Below are 16,933 nucleotides of genomic sequence, written 5' to 3' on the forward strand. Positions count from 1 at the left end.
TAGGCCAAGGTCCTTGGTTCTGCGCAAGTCTTGAAGGTCAAGGTCGATGAACATGACCACCAAATCGGTAGATGGCAACACGTATTCTCGGAATCAGGAATCATTAAATAAAAAAAACAAATCCACATGTACTTCATTTTTATAAAGCGTTTCGTGAGTCTTTAATAAGTATCTAAATCGTTTTTTTTTCCACGAAGCAGCCACGAGCACGGATTCGTTTTTTTTGTTGCTTAGATGGGTGGACGAGCTCACAGCCCATATGGTGTTTAGTTACCGGAGCCCATAGACATCTACAACGTAAATGCGCCACCCACCTTTAGATATAAGTTCTAAAGTCTCAGTATAGTTACAACGGCTGCCCGCCCTTCGAACCGAAACGCATTACTGCTTCACGGCAGAAATAGGCGGGGTGGTGGCACCTACCCGTACGGACTCACAAGAGGTCTTACTACCAGTAAGATTCCAGAGAGAAGACCAGATTCGATCGGTATAACACTTTTATTAAATTGAGATTCCAGCTTCAAGTTTGGTGACGGCGCGCGTTTCCGCTCCCTCTTTTGGCTTATGCAACGAAATTCGGGCACATTGAGAGCGTCTACAGTAGAACAAAGAATAAAAATTTTCGTTTTTATCTTTCACTAGCTGACCCGGCAGACTTCGTAGTGCCTCAATCGATAAGTAAAAGACCTAAACTTCTGTATAAAATAAACTTAAAACAAACAATAGGAATCCGTACGACGTGGGACACATCAAAGGGAAAAGAAAATTGTTATTTTTATTTAATTCCGAGCATTTTCATATTTATCTACCTTTTAAACCTTCTCTGGACTTCCAAAAATAATTCATGACCAAAATTCGGTCCAGCCGTTCTCGAGAAGACACTATTTAAAAATTAGTGATAGTTTGTTTTTAATCTTGTTTCATTGAGTTATAAAAAAATACATCACCCAGTAATCGAAATTCGACTATAATGATTGCGCCTCAGGATTATAGGAGACTATACTAAGTATATTTTCTATTTGGTTTTGTTATCGTATTTTTTCTTAAAAAAGTGGAATAAAAACATGATAGTTTCCAAAAAATATATACTGCATCCCTTTCCTTTTTAAGTACCTACATATACCCATGTAGATGTCGTGACGATAATGGCGCCGCCCATCTTGAGGTCTCCTTTGGCCAAGGTCCTTGGTTCTGCGCAAGTCTTGAAGGTCAAGGTCGATGAACATGACCACCAAATCGGTAGATGGCAACACGTATTCTCGGAATCAGGAATCATTAAATAAAAAAAACAAATCCACATGTACTTCATTTTTATAAAGCGTTTGGTGAGTCTTTAATAAGTATCTAAATCGTTTTTTTTTCCACGAAGCAGCCACGAGCACGGATTCGTTTTTTTTGTTGCTTAGATGGGTGGACGAGCTCACAGCCCATATGGTGTTTAGTTACCGGAGCCCATAGACATCTACAACGTAAATGCGCCACCCACCTTTAGATATAAGTTCTAAAGTCTCAGTATAGTTACAACGGCTGCCCCACCCTTCAAACCGAAACGCATTACTACTTCACGGCAGAAATAGGCAGGGTGGTGGTACCCACCCGTGCGGACTCACAAGAGGTCCTACCACCAGTAAAATGTTTAGTGTAACCATACTAATAACTAACACGGCGTTAGAAATTATTATGCGCACTGTTCACTGGTAGATACTGTTTATGAGAGACTTTTATAGCTGTAGATGAGCAAATAAGATACTGGGCCATCGAATTATTATTGTTCAGCCCTTCCATCGGTAGACTTTCGCAACTAATATAATTTCAGGGAAGAAGAAACACAGTATAACAACAGCTTATATTGTAACTGTTCCCGAATCTAATTTTTATTGTTTCCTAATACTATAAAGTTTACATTATACTGAGAACAAATCAGTTCGATCATCAGGCCCCAAATTAGGATTCCCTGTGCTGTGGGTATTAGAGACTGACAAGCATACCTACTTATACATTTTTAAATATATAGATAACTAGCGGCCCGCTCCGGCTCCGCTCGGGTCTTTAACAAAAATTTCAACGATATTTGATGTCGTTTTATTTTTTTAAATAAAAGAAGACTTATTGCGGCATAACTATAATATTTAGACATATGCTGTCGGGACACTTCTTGTAAATAATAATGTGTTCTACAAAGTCGTAGTACATTGTTTTATTCTATCATCAAAAGTTTTCGCAGGGCACGCGATGTAAAGAATATTTTAGGGAATTTTTTTACACCTTGGGTTACGTTATTGGAGTTTTAGTAAGGATCCCTAATTTTTTCCAAAAAATATTATATCTTAAGTCACTCGGGAATAGTGTAGCTTCCAAACAGTGAAAGAATTTTTCAAATCGATTCACTAGTTTCGGAGCCTATTCAATACAAACAAACAAACAAATCTTTCCTCTTTATAATATTAGTATAGAAGTATAGATAAGTAACCAAAGAGCAAACAAATCTGTTTATCACACGAAATTTTGCCCAATGTGGGAATCAAACCCACAACCTTCGGCGCAACAGTCAAGGGCGCTAAATATTACATCACCGAGTCAATCGAAAAATACATATAAACTATCTTTTTTACTACTGCACGTATTGTAGGACAAATAAAACGCTGAGGGCGTTTGCCACTACTCATGTTGTACCAAATATGAACTTATTAAATTGATAAAAGGTTAGCTCAGTAAATGAGTATGTTACTACTGTTTGGATTAAGAAAACAGTGTATTTTAATCATGTATGCAGCACCTATGCTTTGGTTCTTGAAATAATATTATACTCCTTATTAAAATTATTTCTAGCCACACAGATAATCATTTATTTTGTGACACACTCGTGACTACTGTTACAAAGTATTGACTCGGAAAATGTTTAAGCATCGGTTCTGTTTCATGTCCACTGTTTCAACCTACTTCAAAGAAAGGAGGACGTTCAACTAAAAACAAAATAGAACAAGAGTTTAGACCAGATTTTTCTGCACTTACCATTCTACCAGTGATCATGGCGTTTCACACAGCACTAATTATCGGAAACATAAACAACTTATAAACCCCACAATAAATTAATTTGCGAGAATAAGTTTAGCTACACTATCGGGTTATACAGGTGGTAAAATATGACGGAACAATCTCAAATAATTTCTCAGAGCACATACGCCACAAAACACAGATAATAATGACGTCCAGCCCACAAACCAGATTCGAAATACAAGATCCAAACACAATCACCAAACTGTTTACATCACCTGGCCAGTGGATAAGGAAATTCTGTCAGTAAATGTCTTACTTCTGCCAGCGTCATGTAATGGGAATACAGGTGAAGCCTTCTTAGACTTCAATTAAGAGTCAAAAAAAGGTTACCTATGAAATTAAGTAAGCCCCTATTTTGTCGTAAAAAGGTAATTATGCACAACTTTTACCACGGTTTCTTATCAAGCTTAATTTACAATTAAAACATCCAACTTTATGGCTCTGAATATTATATTTTAATATCTTTATTTATCAGTCAATAATCATAGTACATTGATTTTGTAAACTTCATAAAAACCACACAAAGTTGATGATTCTTTTCTAATTTTATCTTTAGCTCTGTTGATAAGATGCTATTTTGAACAGTGCAAGATTTTTAAATTATATGTTTAAAGTTGTATTTTCTTGCGGAGTTCAGGCGTCGCATCGACCGCTGTGAAATATTTTAACAATAATCACGAAATTCATTCAAATGATATATTGAATCTAGTGACCGGTTTTTTTCAGATTCTGATGAAAATCCCGCATTCTCTTGGAACAACGTATTCACGTATTCTCAGTAAATAAGCTAGCGCTTACAGCTTATTAAATAAACTTTTACTAACAATAATGTAATAATGTGAATTATTTTTATAAATTTTTTGATTTTGATATTTTTTTATCTTGACGATATGATGTTACTCGCAAAGGCTTTTGATTAACAAACTATCCTATTGTATGAATATACATCGTTTTTTTATTTACAAACTTCATTTTCATATTTTTCATTATTATCTCAAACCAAGTGGAAGACTAAACTTAGTCATTACAGTTTAGAGTATGTAATTTTCTTTTATGAAGTACCAACATATATAGATAAAATAAAGCGATTTAGTTGCATGCTTTTAACAACTTGTAACAAGCTAACGGTGCTTTTGAAAATGATCAAAATTCAACATAAAATGGTTTGAACACCAGCTTTAACAACAATTAAACCATACTAGTATTGTTGGTATAGCCATCGTCGGCTCGTAGATGTTATAAAATTTAGTTTTCCACCTCTCAAAATCATTCATTAGAATATTCACACATACCACTAACTAGGCCTCGCCGCCACGTTAAGGGCAAAACGTGGTCACCTGTCTGCTTTACCGCTCTGCAGATGTTTGGGGGCATCGGCAAAAGCAAACTTAAGCCTATACGCCTCTGCAACTAGTACACTTATATTTGAATCAGTCCAATTTTGTGTTGGTACGTTCTGTAACAATATCATTAGACCTTGGAAATCTCTTTCCAGCATCAATCTCTCTCTCCAGTGAAGCAGGAAAGCGGCACAGACGTAGAGTTGAAATGTAGCGAACTCGTCGGATTCTGCAAGATAAGTGTCCCATAATCGAATGGTACAGGCTAACGGTATTTCTCTCGTGAGGAGATTGTTCATCCAGCGGAATGAGAACTGGAGGTAGTCCACACCGTGCTGCTGCAAATGCTCGTGGAGTGGTAGATCGATGCGTCTTATCAGCTCCTTCAATTGATTTACCTGGAATTTAGATTGAATAGTAAGATGAGAAATAAGCAACAATGCAGCACATACTTTATTAGATTTACGTAGCACAGCAATAATAGTAGCGCTTATTGTGAATCAGGTAATACCATCCAGCCTATTTCTGCCGCGAAGTTTATTCGCAGCGGTTTGAAGATATCTGTTATTACAAATCAAATCAATTTTTTTTTAATTCAACACAAATGAAAGTACATACTTGTTGAACGTCAAAAAGAACTACCGCCAATTCACAAAAACTAGCCTGCGTCCTGAGAAGAACTGGCAAGAAACTCAGCGGGTATGTCTTTTTTTTTTTAATATTTTTCTTTTTTTTCAATATTAGATTTTTTTAAATATTAATTTTTACAAGGAAGTTATAACGCAACAAATATTGAAATGCCCGGAGCGAGCAACTACAATAGAGTATGCCTTACGCGTCGCAAGTCGGGTTCCAGAATCTCGGTATAATCTCGCGCATTCGATTGATATTATACTCAACGATAAGTACATAATACTTTACACCTAGGTTACAGTTACGGTCAAAGAATATTTAAGATCAATTTAAGATTAAAGTTTTTTTTTTTAATTTACCATTATCTTAGGTTTGTAAGATTGAGCGATACCGAAAAGATTATTTATGTATCACGATAAAACACAATCAGGGATATTTCATTATCTTTAGAATCACCAATCATTATAATTGTTGATAATCAACTGTAGACTAATTTGTTTCCACTGGTCAGCTAACAAGGACTTTATTATGTATGTCGTGGCCTCAGCTATTAACAATATACATTTAACATATAAGTATGAAATTTTCGTAATTAGTGACAGATCCAATTCAGTGACATATCCTTCTTTAAAAGAGGCTTGTGGAGAGTTAAGCGGTAGGCAGCGGCTTTGCTCTGCCCCTGGCATTGCTGAAGTCCATGGGCGACGGTAACCACTCACCATCAGGTGGGCCGTATGCTCGTCTGCCTACAAGGGCAATAAAAAAAAAGTAAAAAAAAAGAAAATGTGTGCAATTCACACGTGGTAGAAGTGAAACCTTCCAAAATTAAAATACAATTATCCTAAACGTCTTAAGTATATGTAAAATTTTGTCATTAGTAAATAGTTGTAAGGTAGCGCCCTCTGTGAATTGATATTTTAATTTCAAGTATAATCCTAAATTAAAATTCACTACAAGAGCTTTCATACACACGTTAGTATTAAAAAATCTCACAGATGGCGCTGTATTAAATAGTATGTATATTTCTGTCTCATTCTTTGCTGGCTTCATCCTACACATTTTTGTATTTGTGTCTCTTACCTGTCGTTTTTTCCGTTGCATCCGGTTTGAAATCACAACGATTCTAAAGAAGTTTTCACTTCAAAAAAAAGATAAATAACTACACTGTTACGACGGCACCGAGAGGTAACGAGAGTCATCTATTGGCAAATAGGGACACTAACAAACACGAACAATAGAGCCGTAATGCAGAAACTAAGCTTGCTGATTCATAAAGTCTTTTTTTTTATTGTTTAGACGGGTGGACGAGCTCACAGCCCACCTAGTGGTAAGTGGTTACTGGGACCCATAGACATTGACAACGGAAATGCGCCACACACCTTGAGATACAAGTTCTAAAGTCTCAGTATAGTTACAACGGCTGCCCCGCCCTTCAAACCGAAACGCATTACTGCTTCACGGCAGAAATAGGCAGGGTGGTGGTACCTACCCGTGCCGACTCACAAGAGGTCCTACCACCAGTAAAGTCCTTACTAGAGAACTACAAAGGTTGCAGATACGCCTAAAACGGGTGATATTCCGCAGTTTGATGAAAATTCATTAGGATGACCATATCAATTGCTTTTTTTTTAGCTGATAAGAATAGCCTTGAGAGGCTATATCAGCGGAACCTTAACTAGTAGGTGAGCTCACGGGGCTCAAACCTGACGACGTTGCTAACACGAACTCTAGCAAGAGCCGTGCTTCGCAGAATCTACCACCGGATCGGAAACGCGACCCACTGAGAAGATCCGGCGAGAAACTCAGTGGGCCGTGTCTGTGGGTTAATTTACTCGACGAGCCTTTCGTCCGACCGGTGCTTGAGGTAGCTAAAAGCACCGTTAGTGGATCGGGAGGATCCGAGATGACGTGTTTTGGGCGACGTCGACTGCTTTCCATACTGTCCGCAGGATCGGGAATGTAGTTACCGGCGGCCACGATGAGAGGGTTCTCGTGTCGTGCCGCTTTATAAAGACATCCAATAACTATTATCGCCATCTAGCAGGGAGAAGAGCACAACATAACTATTGAATCCTCCCTACAAATTGCAAAAAAAGCAACACTGATCTTGATATATTTGAGAATATTTTTTATAAATATTGTAAATTAGTTAAGCATATTCTCAAATAATTAATATTGTCCAGTTAATAATACATTAGATCTAATTTAATCAGATAGTAACGTGTGTGTGTGTGTGTGCGTGTGTGTGTGCGTGTGTGTGTGTGTGTGTGTGTGTGTGTGTGTGTGTGTGTGTGTGTACATGGTACGTCGACTTCGGAACCGACTGACTATGTAACTCGAAATTCACCTTGTCGCAATATCCTAGAAAATACTAATATACTAATATCAATATTCTTTGCTGTACTTTTGACCACCAAACCACATTGGTGTACTTACCCCATCCGCGTATATTTAAATATATTACTAATCAATTCACTACAGATAAGTCTACCGTTTCTTTGGAAATAAATTGGAACTCTGTATATTGTTCTGTATACCGAATTCATTCCTACAGATATCGGACAACCTCCCATTAGCGTGTACTCTGACATGTTCACTTACTGACAAAATATATTACCATCACAGGTCTTATAATTGTGGCAGCCATGTTCAGTCAATTATCAAAATTATAAAAATAATTTACTTAATGCCATAATTGTTCAGTAGGAGAAACAGGTACATTACTTTGAAAAATCTGCATTAAGGCTTAGCATAAAAATTCCTCGGGGAATTCTCCTGGGAAAAGACCTCGGGGGCGCAGCCCAATACGTTGGTCCGACCAGATCCGCACCGCTCTTGATTCCACGTTTCACAACGCCCTCCACACCACCAGAGACAAGAATGGATGGAGAAAGATCGTGCGTGCGAAGGTGATAAAAAAGGGTGGTCACGACCCTCAGCAATGAGGAATACGACGCAAGGAGGATAGCATAAAAATATTATAAGTAGCTTTGCAGACACAATAAATGTGTTCAAACTTGTAGGCAGACAAGCATATGACCTACCTGATGGTGAGTGGTCACCGTCGCCCATGGACTTCAGCAATGCCAGGGGCAGAGTCAAGCCGCTGCTTACCGTTGAGTACTCTCCACAAGCCTCGCTTGAAGAAGGACAAGGTAGCGCTTGGGAAACACCATGGAGGGGAGCTCATTTTAAAGTCGGATGGCACGTGACAAAAAAGATCTCTTGAAACGCACTGTGGATGAACGCAGTGGCTCCAGGTAGTATAGATGAACTCTACTCCGGTGGCGGCCGGTGTGATAGTAAAAACGAGATGAGATCATCTCAAATAATTCCTCGGTACAAAATGCAGAGAGAAGCGAAGTCCCTCCGCAGAACCAGAGGTTCCAAACGATCCGTGAGAACGGGATTATCGACAATCCGAACGGCCCTCTTCTGTATGGAGTCAAATGGAAGTAGCTGGTATTTGGGAGCCCCAGCCCAGAGGTGGGATCAGTACTCCACGCGAGGCCGGTCTTGTGCTTTATAAAGCAAAAGTCTTTGTCCAGGCGTGAAGTACCGCTTCGCTCTTGGCCTCCACATTACTCCGAAACTGGACATTGCTCGAAATGTCGACCTCAAGAATTCCGATACTCGTGGAAGGTTTTAGGGATACTTCTTGGAATTGTGGCACCACGACAAAGGTGTTCTTCTTCGCAGTGAACGCGTAAACCTGTGTCTCCAACGGGTTGAATTGAACTAAGTTCGATTCACCACACTCGGAGATTCGCCCCAGATAGTTCTCTACTTCAGACGCAAGTTTAGATCGTCTCTCTTGCACCACGCTCCGAGAAAGACATTGATGACTGATATATCGCGCATCCCTCGTGCTGTCATCTGCATAGCAATGCATGCCATCAATAGGTAGCATGTCATTGATGTACAGGATGAAAAGCGTGGGGAAGGGCACCGAACCTTGTGGAACGCCAGCGTTAATGGTTAAGGTATCGGAGCAGCTACCATCCGCTCCGCCCATCCAAAAAGCTAGCGATCCACTTGTAGTTTCGACAGAAGTGCCCTATGTCAGACCCTGTCGAAGGCTTTGCGATATCAAGGCTCACAGCAAGAGCCTTGCCGTTGCTCTCCAAAGCTTCAGCCCACCTGTGAGTGAGGTATACAAGAAGATCGCCGGCTGAGCGACCGTGACGGAAACCGTATTGTCGGTCACTGATCAGCTGGTGATCCTCAAGATACTTCAGGAGTTGTGTATTTATTATTCGCTCCATCACCTGGGAAAGCAAGGAAGTTATCGCGATAGGCCTGTAGATCGAGGGGTCTGACTGGTCACCCTTCTTGGGGATAGGGTGGATGTGGGCGGTCTTCCAGGAACCCTGTTAGTACATGCAATCTGGCCCACTCGACTTATGGACGTCCAGGGCCTGGAGCTCCCGCCTGACTGCACCCTGTGTAAAGCAGATCTCAGGCAGAGAGCTATCACACCAGGGGATGTTGGGTGGTGTGGCACCCCCGTCATCCATAGTGAAGTTCGAGGCGAAGAGTTTGACCAGAAGGTCAGCCTTCTCTTTCGCACTATGGGCCAGACAGTCATCGGACTTACGTAATGGTGGGAGACAAGACCTGCAGAAGTTGCCTTCTGCAGCCTTAGACAGCGACCAGAAAGCACGGCTCCCATAGGGATAGCCTTTCAGTCGCTTACCAATTCTGGCAACGTGCTCCGACTTCGCCTTGGCAATAGTCCTCTAATAGGACCTTGAGGCGGCGTTAAATTTCCATCTCTCCTCCGAAATGTCGTTGTCCTGGCGTCTCCTAGCATCATTACATGCCGCGTATATGAACCGCTTGAGCATCCCTACTGTCTTTATTATACTAGGGTTTACTGCGACACCCAACGGGCACCTCAGAAGAAGGAATGAATAATTCCATCCCCTGAAGCACCATGTCTTTAAACCAGTCCGCACATAGGTCAGGATCATCGGTGGAAAAGCAGAGCCGTCCCCATGCGTAAAATTCGCGCATTCCGTCCCAATCTGCTGACCTATACTGCCAAACCCTTCGAAACCCAGTCATTATTCGACGACTACGGCGAGAGAGTGGTATCGCAGCACGGATAAGGCAATGATCAGACGATCTCAGTGGAGCGTCAACCACCACATTATATGCAGTTGGGTGAGATGTCAGCAGAAGATCCAACAAAAAAGACTCGTGTCCCTCAATGTCTGGATCACGGTTGGGCTGTGTCACCAGCTGAGTGAGGTCAACTAAAAAATAGAAAATAAATTTTAATAAATTTAAATAGAAAAAAAAAAGTGTAAAATATATTTTATTGTAAAAAAAACGTGGGGTGCTTTTTAAGATATTATTGAAATAATAATTCTTCTACTCATATTTTATTATATTAATTATTTATTATAATTTTGTATAATTATCAAGTCTTGGTTCAGAAGTGTTAAAAAATCTAAAATTAATGTTTCGAGCATTAATGAGAAAACGAAAGAATAGTATAATGCCGGCTATGCGATATCTTGCAAAAAATAATATTATTCGTTTCTCGTTTGCTTTCTATCCATTTTTATTATAAACAAAAGGCCACTTAAGGCCACTATTCAATATGTAGAAGTAAACCTAGATGAACCTAGCTTGATAATTAGTCACATTCATCAGGTGTATAATGATCCTAAATCCCAAAAAAAAATTTGACCTACTAATGCTCTAATACAATTTGTGTTCCTACTTCTTACGAAATGTAACGGGCTCTGTATATGTATGATACTATGAACGCTAGTATTACAGTTGAAACATTTATTCATTCTTACAAAATGAGTGACCTTCCAGGGCCAAATTAGTTAGTGTTTTATACATCAAACAAAATCTTTTTTAGTAAAAAAAATTATCAATGTCAATGCATTGACCGCAATACCGCAATAATTACTAGTACTGCTATTAATAAGACGACACGCACCTTACAAAAAGTAAATATTTTGAAATTTGAATCCGAAGTGAACGTCACGTTGCTCACAAGCGAAATTTCGAGCTGGCTGGCGACGCCAAATCATCGGTATAGTAAAAGCCAATATACAGCGCTACGTATACACACCCTCTGGCGGCACCACTCGGCACTGCGATATGCTTTTTCAAACGTTTCTGAGGCAATTTGGTGACCATCTCAAAAATTGATATAGTAACCATAACTCCATCTACAGTTGATTGGTGTTAAAAATATTGAGAAACAAAGTGGCGACCGCATATTGGTCGCCAAATGTCGGTGGTCGCCACTTTAAATGTATTTTTGTGTTCATTGGATGCCAAAAGTGTTACAGGATATATATATATATATATATATTGTATAACGCGTATAAGGCAACGCGGACGTTATCGCCAACACCGTAGTAGAGCTAAAAAGAGTGAAGCGGAACAAATGATACAATAAAAAGTGGAGATTATTGCTCATTACACCGCAAAGTATTGACGAATTGAATGTTAGTGCGTACTAAGCAGTAGTACAAATACAGAATGACATTGTGTCTTTGATTAAATTATGCCCATCTTAACCTGAACACGAAATAATTTAATAACACGCCAGACTTATCAAAGTAGATATCATATTTTCTAAGTTATTTAATGTTTATCTGAGCATTACTGGTGGTAGGACCTCACCAGACCCACAACCTACCCAGGTACCACCGCCTTGCCTATTTCTGCCGTGAAGCAGTAATGCGTTTCGGTTTGAAGGATGGGGCAGCCGTTGTACCTATACTGAGACCTTAGAACTGATATCTCAAGGTGAGTGGCGCATTTACGTCGTAGATGTCGATGAGGTCTAGTAACCACCTAACACCAGGTGGGCTGTGAGCTCGTGCACATATCTAAGCAATAAAAAAAATGTAAGCTTTGAATGTAAATTGTGTTGGTGTGCAATAAAGTGTATTCTCTCTCTCTCTCTCTCTCTAAGCTCAATTGACCTCATATCATCACACACATCAAGTCTTTTTAACCGGCTACCAATTAAGGACACATCAAATCAGAACGCAGATAGAAAACTTTACATGATAATGATCGATGAATTCCAATTGTTCATAACGATAACATAAAATTAGTCCATTGATTAATTATATATGTGAAAAAAAAATACTATATTTTCATCTCCCACCTTGTATTGTATTCCCAGCTGTGCAAAAATATAGTTATCCTGAACGCTGTCTAAGAATTTCGAGAGACACCAAAACGAGTCTGCCTCGATGATGTCCCTCTTCTCTTCAGTCAACTTGTCCAGAGGATAATTATCCAGCTCCTCGCCAGGAACAGCCTCCTGGAGGAACACCATGAAGAACGGCGTCACGAGGTCATTAATGCCTTGGACGTAGCCGGAAGCTGGGTGTCTTATTGCCCAAATATACAAGATCCTCTCGAACATAACCTAGAATTGAATGGTGCCATATTTAACATCCTAATTATTTTTTATAAAATAGGTTAAACTGTATTGCTTATTTCTGTCATGAGGCAATAATGCGTTTCGCTTTGAAGGGGGGGCATACTGTAAAAACCGAGAACTTAAAACAAACTAGAATGAAGTTAGACCTTTTGTCGCAAGATGGGCGGTGGCATTGACGTAGTTGATGTCTGTGGGCTCCGATGACCATTTAAGACCAGGTGGGCCCTGAACACGTCCACCTATTTCAGCAAAAAAGAAAAGATAAAAGGGCAGTAATCGATTTTTATTTATCTATCCAATTTAATACAATTAAACTCTGTAACCAGTGTTCATTAGTTATCGATGACAGATCAATATCTGGAAATTCTGTATTGTAATTTCTCCACTGAAGTTTTGTTTGACTACCATGACTCTTTCAAACGTGGCGAGCATAGGTATTCTAAAATACATAATGTTATTGCTAACTAAGAAGTCGTTAAAAAATCTAATGTAAAATCAATTCAGCTGCTTACCTGCACAGTGTTCTGTTGGAACAGAGCTACGAGTGGGCTCATTCTTGGTATATCAATATGTATCTGTCGGTAAGTATCATCGTCTCTTTCTGCATCATAATATTGTCTTACTAGATGTTTGTAATCGGCACGTTTTCGTTGAAGTGTGTCTGCGCGACGTTCAGAATTAGCTGGTAAGTAGCCGGCCAGAAGCCTCCATGTTACAGCTCTAGCCTAGAAATATAGTTTATCAAGGACTTTATAAAGGACTCGATATTTATGAGGGGCCTATTTTGTCAAGAGTGGTCAATGAAAAAGCTTTGTGTTCATAAAACATGTAGTTAATAATGAACCATCAAAAGTATCACAAGCTTTAACAAATTTTATAAACAAGCACAAAGGAATAAATATTTAGTAAATAATAGGTCCATACTTAAAAGGTTGCCTTTTTTCTATGATTTGAAACGTAGCAATAAATTCTAAATCCAAATGTATGTATTTTATTTTAAAAACCGTCATTTGTTTATTGGTCACTGCTTCGTTTTCAACATGATCGTATCTTTTTCATCGACATGAACACGATAAAAATACGAGTAATTATGGAATACACAAATACGGATTCCGTCGCACTAGCGTTGCTAACACAAACGGCCACAAAACATTACTGGTGGTAGGACCTCTTCTAAGTCCGAACGGGTAGGTACCACCTCCCTGCCTATTTCTGACGTGAAGCAGTAATGCGTTTCGGTTTTGAAGGGTGGAGCAGCCGTTGTAACTGTACTGAGACCTTAGAACTTATATCTCAAGAAGGGTGGCGCATTTACGTTGTAGATGTCTATGGGCTCCAGTAACCACTTAACACCAGGTGGACTGTGAGCCCATCTAAGCAATAAAATAAAAAGGCTTATAACATTAATGGCGTTTACGGATTGGACACTACAAACGAACGCACGGTTCGATTTGGTTTGAACGATTCCAACATATAAATTTTGAGTCTTATAAAATGAAACCCATGGTCGCCCAAAGACTAAAGTCAACAATGACGGTTTATAGACAATAGCTGGAAGCTGACGATACTCAATCTACGGCTGAGTTAGCTAGGTAAAAAAATGATAAGTAGGTGCTGCAAGAACTGAACGATCGCCAGTGACCTAGTGCCACTATACTCATCACAGCTTCTGGAACGTAGTACTGGAATGACAGAGAAGCTTCCGAATATCCCATCAGCCTTGGTTAATCATTAAAGAGTTCACTGGCTTCCAGCCACCTGATTTCTTCAAGAAGGGCATTGAAATTACAGTGCTGACAGAGATGGACTGATACCATGGGTACATAATTGATTGATAGAAAAAAAAACCTTAACATTCTGTATACTAAATGGCAAGTTCACAGATAAATACCCAATTTAAAACCAACAGGATTCTAAAAAACTTCTGTTTTGTAAACAAAATTTGTTGCAATGCTCAACCTTAATCTCTCACCATCTGCATAGCAGTTATCAGAGCTAATAGTCACAATGTCTCTGCTACAAAGAGTGATTTTATAGGATCGCAGAAGTCAGAAAAGAACCTCTTGAAAGAATCTTGCTAACAATCAAGATAAAGTTGTATAAGTTCTCATCAACAACAGCTAGACTCAGTCTGACGAACTTGGAAAAGCCTTCTATCTTAAAAAAAAGATTAGGACTCTTGATTTTCTGAGTAACACCAGGTGTTCTGTGATATATTCTGTAGCATAGCATATGGGTTGTTTACCCGTGTTACCTGGTGATAGCCTGAAGACTAGTATTAAAGTTAGATCCTATAACCTTAAAGCTTCTAATCTTATCAACATTAAGCTTAATGGACACATTAGCTCATAGTACAGTTCATAAATAGACAGTAATCTGACTAATTATTCTAATTACTCCTATATACAGACATCACTCTTCCCTATTAACAATATCTTATTTAGCCTTATTCTAGGTTTTGGACCATACTATCCTTATTTTACTCTAGTCTTGTATCCTGGATTTAAGGGTGGAGCAGTTATTAATCTATACTTCTATACTAATATATAAATCTACAGTGGTTTTTACGGATGTTCCATTATAACTACTGAACCATGCATCCAATTGACTTGAAACTTAGTATCCACATAGAAAATACATGTACTTAATGGATAGGCTAATATTTATACGAGTGTTGGACTCCCTAATAATAATGACAATATAAGTTTAAATGCCCAGCAAAGCAGGCAAGTAAGGCTAGTACAATATAAAATGTATACTTCAACCAGAGTTGAAGGTGAGTTATTGTGATGTTGGCTTTCAAAACCACCAGTTTATTGTAAGTGAGGTGTGAAGTTGAATGATAATAGTTTTAATAACAAGATAATGCTTAGAATCTTTTAAACTATTTACAAAAGATCAGTACTCAAGAAAACCTTGTATTTACACTGTATTAGCCATGTTATTTAAAAATTAGTCACGAGATGCAAACAAAGAGAAACTTATGTTTTCCTTATGCTTGTTATTTATTCACTCACACATTTTGTTCATGGTGTGTCAACATTTGTAACAGAAATTGTTTTCAAATTGAGGTATTTAAAAAGTAGATTGTGTTTGAAGGTTATGTATTATATTTATAATGAATTACTAGAACACTAAAAAATATTCTGTTTGGAATTTTGAAAATAGGATCTATGAGTCATATCTACAATTTACCCAACTTCATATTGAGGGCATAAATCTTAAATTTGAGGTGAATTTGTCAAATGATATTCTAGATAAGTTAGTAAACTAGTGAAATTTTTGTTATATGCTATGATTTAATTACAATAAAATCAAAATTATGTAACATACTTTAACTGGTATCCCAGACCAGCTGATCTGTTTGAGTTCGTCGAGGTTGACGACTGTGCTATCGTGTATCTGCTGGAAGCGCTCCAATTTAGACTCACTGCTCTCCTCGCGTGAAGCGAGCGCTGATAGCCGCACTGGGCGAGGCCGACCCGGATACTGCCTTATACCCGACCCACCACCGACCTTCCGACCCTCATTCTTCTTAACTTCCACCACCTCTTTACTCTTAACTTCACTCTCAACCTTCACGTCACTTCTGTTTACGTTTTTAGTGCTGTTTCTGTGGGAATTTATGACGTTCAAGGCTGCTGTTTCCGATATACTTTTCGATATTTTAGTGTCCGCTATCCCCGAGATGATCTCGTCGTCGCCGAGATCCCAGGCGTCGTTGACTGACGCCTGGAATTGCTGATACGACGACCCGGACATAACCTCGTTTGGGATGACCCTTTGGTAAGGCCTCCCCGGTACAGCGCGCTGAGGTGTCCTCCAGAACGTGTCAGACAACAAACCCTTGTCATGTTCGGGTTCGTGATTTTCCATAATAACGTACAATTTGAAACATTCTTAACTATGTTTTACGTACAATAACAAAACCACATAAAAAGTTTTTTTGTTGATATGACTCGCCTTGTCTTGACACAATATTATCAACAGCAGTCAGCGAGTGACAAAATCCACAGAGTACCTACCTACTTTAACTTATGTTCGTTTGGTCTATGATTCATATAGACATTAAAAGATTATTACAATTTCATCGCTGTTTTTTTTGTTTCATCAAATTATATGATAGGTACTTATTTATTTTGATCACGCATTGACACGCAAAGAGTATATAATCACTACGTTATATTGACACGCATAAAGTAAAAGAATCACTAGAACACTTGTGCAGTGATCCATACTTGGGAAAGTACTTTTTGGTTCTTATTCATAAATTGTAGGTCATGTTTCCAAAGGTTATAAGTAATGAAGTCTATAATTTTCCATGTCACTTATTATGCTTTTGTTGGTGTCAATCAATAGTGTCAATTGTTGTCTTTAAAAATTGAAATTTCTACCGTGTCTTTAACTTAATATTGGAATTTGTTCACATAATCCACAAAATTTGCATTTGGCATTAAATCAATAAAGCTTGATG

General features: G+C 38.7%; 1 protein-coding gene across 1 annotated transcript; it reads right to left on the bottom strand.

Moving 5' to 3' along the window:
- Positions 1 to 3,489: 3,489 nt before the first annotated feature.
- On the bottom strand, positions 3,490 to 16,451 carry LOC101739463 (TBC1 domain family member 22B). The gene is made up of 4 exons (XM_004928934.5): positions 15,793 to 16,451; positions 12,972 to 13,184; positions 12,178 to 12,444; positions 3,490 to 4,795 (listed from the first exon to the last, which is right to left on the bottom strand). Exons 1-4 carry the CDS (start codon positions 16,333 to 16,335, stop codon positions 4,391 to 4,393), a joined length of 1,428 nt encoding a protein of 475 aa, XP_004928991.1. The 5' UTR covers positions 16,336 to 16,451; the 3' UTR covers positions 3,490 to 4,390.
- Between the last annotated feature and the right edge of the window lie 482 nt (positions 16,452 to 16,933).

Source organism: Bombyx mori, chromosome 16 (genome assembly GCF_030269925.1).
Source record: "Bombyx mori chromosome 16, ASM3026992v2".
NCBI classification, from domain to species: Eukaryota; Metazoa; Arthropoda; class Insecta; order Lepidoptera; family Bombycidae; genus Bombyx; species Bombyx mori.